This window comes from Etheostoma cragini, unplaced genomic scaffold (genome assembly GCF_013103735.1).
Source record: "Etheostoma cragini isolate CJK2018 unplaced genomic scaffold, CSU_Ecrag_1.0 ScbMSFa_720, whole genome shotgun sequence".
In the NCBI taxonomy this organism is placed as follows: Eukaryota; Metazoa; Chordata; class Actinopteri; order Perciformes; family Percidae; genus Etheostoma; species Etheostoma cragini.
This window is the reverse complement of record NW_023269340.1, coordinates 63,684-70,099: the sequence shown is the minus strand read 5'-3', so window position 1 is coordinate 70,099 and position 6,416 is coordinate 63,684. Positions and strand designations below refer to the sequence as shown.

Below are 6,416 nucleotides of genomic sequence, written 5' to 3'. Positions count from 1 at the left end.
CACACACAAACACAAACACAAACACACACACACACACACACACATACACACACACACACACAAACACACTGAGGTCAGGGCTTGTTACTGGCCCGGATCTGAAGACGCTGCAGAGCTGAACTGAATTTCTCTGGCTGTCACATTCACTTTATCTACACACACACACAGACACACACACACACACACACACACACACACACATTCACCCAGTGGCCCGTAGTGCATCTTCATGTCAACTCTCTCATTTTTTGACAGAATGTTTACAAACCACTGACCAATGTGAGACAGTCTCCATAGGATAACATGGGCCCTTAACCCCCCCTGCATGATGGATGGATGATGGATGGATGATGGATGGATGGATGGATGATGGATGGATGGATGGATGGATGGATGGATGATGGATGATGGGTGGAGGGATGGATTGCAGTCCAGCTAGCTAAACTAAGCTAAGCTAAGCTAAGCTACACCAACCTTCAGGAACTAGGAGCCTTTTCTTCCTTTGCTGGGTCTAATCTGCATAATGGTCATGTGATTTTGACCAATCCCTAAGCTTTGCTAGCTATCAATGCTAGCTTGATCGTGTTGGTTCTTCTCAGAGACATCGCCAACTCAGGTCTGTAGAAATGAAAATGTAATTTACTTTATTAATATATTTGACAGGGACAGTATACATAAATTAACATTTCTGTAAATGCACCACAATTAGCCAAAAGGCTTTTTTTCATCCGTTGTCCCTGGACTCATCTTAAAATAGTCTTCAACCTGGAGATGCTAACACTCCTGTTGTCTCCGTTGGACGTGGCGTACGAAATGTTCTCACAATGTTTCCACACCGTCCAGAATACTGCAGCTCTGCGTCCAACGTTAACGAGTCTAGCTAACCGTACGTACAAACCGCCGCAGCCAAGGACGCTTGTTACGGGGACAATTTTTGACGCTTTGGCTGCTCTGATGTCCAACACACTGTTACTAGAAACTCTATAAATCACATGTATAAACACAGGATTTGTTTTGTTAATTGGTCACAGCTTTGTCTGTTAGCAGTTAGCAGTTAGCTCGCTCATCAGCTGCTGAGTTGTAGAAGCCGCAGGACTAACCTAATGACCCATGCAGGATTCAGTGTTAGGGACCATTAGAGACCTTGTGACCAGGTAACGCTAACTGGAGACCATGTGACCAGGTAACGCTAACTGGAGACCATGTGACCAGGTAACGCTAACTGGAGAACATGTGAACCATTAACCAAAGTTACATCATCTGTTTCTCCAGGAACAGCCAGCGTGAAGGACGTCTATATTCCGATTGGTTGCTGACGTTAGCCGCTGAACGGCGCCATATCTCATTACCATAAAGTTGAAAAATGTCAACTTTCTGATTGACGCCCAAAACACCCAAAACGCTTTCATTGAAAATTACTTCCTGTAACGTTAGACACTCGAGGCGGAGGCAGGGGCGTGGACGTACGCTAACTGAGCTAACATTGTTAGCATCACATCGTCTGGATTCAGATGAAACAGTATGACATCAAGCACCACGTTGGTCCCATGAGGCCAGAAGGTCTTCGTCCGTTATTTGGCACAGTGAACCAGACTGGACCAGACCAGAGCAAACCAGTCCAGCCCAGACCAGGCCAGTCCAGACCAGCCCAGACCAGTCCAGACTGGACCAGACCAGACCAGACCAGACTGGACCAGACCAGACCAGAGCAGACTGGACAAGACCAGACCAGAGCAGACTGGACAAGACCAGTCCAGACCAGACTGGACCAGACCAGACCAGAGCAGACTGGACAAGACCGGTCCAAACCAGACCACACCAGACCAGTCCAGTCCAGATCAGACTAGTCTTTCTGTCCCCCCGCCCCCAATCTTCATTAATGATGGTGTGTCTCTGCTTCCCATCTTTGTTAATGTCAGTTATGTAAATCCTCTCATATAATCCAGAATTCTTTATTCATTCCGTCATTGGTCCAGTTTCTCCTTAAAAATATAAATATCAACAGTTCACTGTGAAAACAGGAAGTCAGGAGTCTGACATGGAACTTCCTGGTCAACAGATGCTAACAGGAAGCTAGTTAGCATCCTGCTGGGTGTTTTTCTCTGTTGCCGTGGAAACCATCCTTTTCTTCATTTAAGATGCTAAACACAGAAAAATACTTCTTTACACATTAATATTGATTCAGACAATAATTCATATCAAAATGAAATATAAGTATAGAAAACTCTGTATACCTGGGGTATTTCTGTATACCTGGGGTAACTCTGTATACCTGGGGTAACTCTAATACCTTGGGTAACTCTGTATACCTGGGGTAACTCTGTATACCTGGGGTAACTCTAATACCTTGGGTAACTCTGTATACCTGGGGTAACTCTGTATACCTGGGGTAACTCTAATACCTGGGGTAACTCTGATACCTGGGGTAACTCTGATACCTGGGGTAAATCTGTATACCTGGGGTAACTCTGTATACCTGGGGTAACTCTAATACCTGGGGTAACTCTGATACCTGGGGTAACTCTGATACCTGGGGTAAATCTGTATACCTTGGGTAACTCTGTATACCTGGGGTAACTCTGTATACCTGGGGTAACTCTGTATACCTGGGGTAACTCTAATACCTGGGGTAACTCTGATACCTATGGGTACACTGTGGTAACTTTGTGCTGGGTTGCCCTTCTTGCCCCCCCCATGTCGAGTGGGACTCACCAGCTGCCGTTAGGACCAGAGGATAAAGGCCAACGAAAAAAACAGAAACAAAAATAGAAACTGGAAAACAAGAGTGGAAGGGCAGATTCAATATAATCCATAATGTATTTAAATATGTACTGTATAATATAATATAATATATACGTGATATAACTATACATGGATAATGTCTATGTTGTATTCATAGTACATAATACAACATGAATATAACATGTCTTAGCGTGTGTACCTTCTCCTCCAGCTCTTTCATCTGGCGTTTCTGTGCTTCTATATATTCCTCCAACTCTTTGTTTCTCTGTCAAACACAAACATCACATCAATAATACATCAATAATACATCAATAATACATCAATAATACATCCAAGTCACACAGCACTGTTGCTTCAAAGGTTAGACCCTAACCCAGATAGGTTAAACTAACCCTAACCCTAGGAAAGGCTAACCTAACCCTAGAACGGTTAACCTAACCCTAACCCTAGAAAGGTTAACCTAACCCTAGAACGGTAAACCTAACCCTAGAAAGGTTAATATAACCCTAGAAAGGTTAATCTAACTCTAGAAAGGTTAATATAACCCTAGAAAGGTTAATATAACCCTAGAAAGGTTAATCTAACCCTAACCCTAGAAAGGTTAATATAACCCTAGAAAGGTTGATCTAACTCTAGAAAGGTTAATATAACCCTAGAAGGTTAACTTAGCCCTAAAACGGTTAACCTAACCCTAGAAAGGTTAATCTAACCCTAGAAAGGTTAATCTAACCCTAGAATGGCTACTAATACATTGTCAAAAAAATCCCAAAAATGTTGAAAAGAACCATGAAAGATGGAACAAGAATCCAACGTGTCCTGAAAGCAAAGAAAGGTTTTACCTGCAGTGTGAGCTGCAGCACCTCCATCCTCTCTTGGAGGATCTGGGCATCTCTCTCTCTCAGCTCGCACATCACGGAGCGTTTCCATTGGTCCATTGCTCTCCTAAGCCCCTCCTTCTCTTCCTCCGTCAGAGTTTCAGACAGACCGGCTTCTATCTTGAATCCGTCCATCCTGAAGTGCTCCTCCTGCTGCAGGGCCTCAAACAACATAGCTTCCAGCTCCAGGATCCTCTGCAAGACAACCACAACACGACCCCCCCCGCAGATTGTTCAGCTACTTTCTATTTTTGTTTTGTGTTGCTATAGCAACGCTTTTATATTAAACACCACACACCTCTATACGTCAGGATCATTTACTTGTGTTTTTTTGTTTTTTTAGATTCAGACAGATATGGTGTTAGGATTACCCCCTAAGGGTCAGGGTTACCCCCTGGTTAGGGTAACCCCCTAACCCTGACCTTCATGTTGTCTACATGTTGTCTACATGTTGTTGATGCATTGTGTGCCTGTCTTGTGCAGATTCCGTCCATTGATAGGGTTGGGGGGTTAGGGTTGGGGGTTTGGGTTAGGGGGTTAGGGTTGGTAAGGGTCAGGGTTACCCCCAAACAAAGAGCTGCTCCCACTGACCTTATGAGCCTGATCCATGGACTGCTTCCTGTAGTCCAGCTCTTCATCCAGGTAACCCTTCTGCTTACTGAACAGATCCTTACACAACAACAACAACACACAGGTCAAAGGTCAACCGGGGACTCTGGCAGCAACACAACCTGCTGCGGGGGGGGGGGCAGTTTTACCTTCTCGCTCTCTATGTCCAACATGTTCTGCTGCAGAGCCGACTTCGTCACCTCAATGGACTCCAACCACTACTCAGAGAGACAGACAGGTAGAGACAGAGACAGGCAGAGACAGAGACAGGCAGAGAAAGAGACAGGCAGAGACAGAGCGACAGGTCGAGACCAAACAGGCAGAGAGAGACAGACAGGAGAAGACAGAGAAAGGAAGAGAGAGACAAGTAGAGGCAGAGTCAGGCAGAGAGAGAGAGAGACATGCAGTAGAGTCATGCAGGTGGAGACAGAGACAGGTAGAGACAATGAGAGACAGGTAGAGAGAGAGAGACAGGCAGAGAGAGACAGGCAGAGAGAGACAGGTATGTCTTGCAGTGGAATCACAATAACCGTGTGTGTTCAGGTGTGTGTGTGTTACCTTCTCTGCCAAAGTGAGCACGGTTCTGGCCTGGATCACAACCACCTGCTCCTCATTGGACAGATTCTGCATGAGACACGCACACAATACGTCAACGACATGGAGACAACAGGTCAACAAAATGTAGACAACATGTCAACGACATGTACACAACACGTCGACAACATGTACACAACACGTCGACAACATGGAAACAACATGTTGACAACACAACATCACGTCAACAACATGGAGACAACGAAGTTGAAAACACAACAACATGTAGTCAACATTTAAACAACATGTAGGCAACATGTAGACAACATGTAGGCAACATGTAGGCAACATGTAGACAACATTTAAACAACATGTAGTCAACATTTAAACAACATGCAGGCAACATGTAGACAACATGTAGGCAACATGTAGACAACATTTAAACAAAATGTAGACAACATTTAAACAACATGTAGGCAACATTTAAACAACATGTAGACAACATGTAGACAACACAACAAAATGTAGACAACATGTAGACAACATGTAGACAACACATCAACAACATGGGAACAACACATCAACAACATGTCGACAACTTGTCAACAACATGGAAACAACATGGAGACAACACATCGTACAACGTTAGAAACATTACTTCTATGATGTGTTCACTGCTTTGGGAAATGTGAGACCCCAACAACCAACGTCTGTTTGTTTTAAACACAGGAACAAAATAAATCAACATACACTTACGGCGTTATCTCCTAGAATGTCAAGCTTCTTCATCAGCTCGCTGATCACCACGTCCTGAGGAGGAGAGACGCGTCATCAGCACAGCAGCCAATCAGCACGCAGCATGGACACACAGATGTGTTGCCAGATGTGCAAATGTGTTGCCAGATGTGTTGCCAGATGTACAAAGGTGTTGCCAGATGTTTTGCCAGATGTACAGATGTGTTGCCAGATGTGTTGCCAGATGTACAAAGGTGTTACCAGATGTGTTGCCAGATGTGTTGCCAGATGTTCTGTTACTCACAACGACTCCCTCTGCCTCGCAGTAGAGCTGCAGAGGACTGATGCCTTCTGGGAAATGGATTGGTTGGAAGTTAATGGCCGGTGAGCGCCGTTCCCTCTCCTGAACAGTAAACATGGTTTCCATAGAAACAGCTTGGCATCAGTCGGACTCTTTTATCTGTTGTGGCGGTCTACGTCTATGTCTAGGTCTACGTCTACGTCTATGTCTTGGTCAAGGTCTACATCTACGTCTAGGTCTACGTCTGTCTGAGTCTACGTCTACGTCTGTCTGAGTCTATTAGTGTGTTCCAAATCGCGCACTTCTGTACTAAATACTAACTTTTTGAGTACACTTCATTCACATTGTCGAAAGTGCGGTCAAATGCAGTACACTTTAATACCCGGAAGTTGTACTCAAAACGGCCCAAAAATTGAGTCCGTATCAATGCACACTTTCCACACTCAACGGTCGCCATCTTGGCTACGTAGCGGAAGGGGCGGGGCTAACAACAGTCGAAAAACTTTTCATTAATGGCGGCCGTTGACGCGATAGCGGGGACGGCAGAGATATACAAATGTAAGTTGAACATGAGTCTTTTTGCTATGCCTATAACATTTTATGTACCTGTATTTGTATAT

At 44.5% G+C, this 6,416-nt stretch overlaps 1 protein-coding gene across 1 annotated transcript in view; it reads right to left on the bottom strand.

Moving 5' to 3' along the window:
- Positions 1–1,899: 1,899 nt before the first annotated feature.
- Positions 1,900–6,416, bottom strand: part of jakmip3 (Janus kinase and microtubule interacting protein 3) — an 18,014-nt gene continuing 13,497 nt past the window's right edge. Inside the window, exons 15-23 of the mRNA XM_034866443.1 lie at positions 5,800–5,930; positions 5,517–5,570; positions 4,785–4,850; positions 4,376–4,444; positions 4,209–4,286; positions 3,582–3,812; positions 2,942–3,007; positions 2,713–2,772; positions 1,900–2,141 (exon numbers count right to left, since the gene is read on the bottom strand). Of these exons, the coding sequence (XP_034722334.1) occupies positions 2,722–2,772; positions 2,942–3,007; positions 3,582–3,812; positions 4,209–4,286; positions 4,376–4,444; positions 4,785–4,850; positions 5,517–5,570; positions 5,800–5,930 (746 nt within the window). The 3' untranslated portion in view covers positions 1,900–2,141; positions 2,713–2,721. The remainder of the gene's footprint in view (positions 2,142–2,712; positions 2,773–2,941; positions 3,008–3,581; positions 3,813–4,208; positions 4,287–4,375; positions 4,445–4,784; positions 4,851–5,516; positions 5,571–5,799; positions 5,931–6,416) is intronic.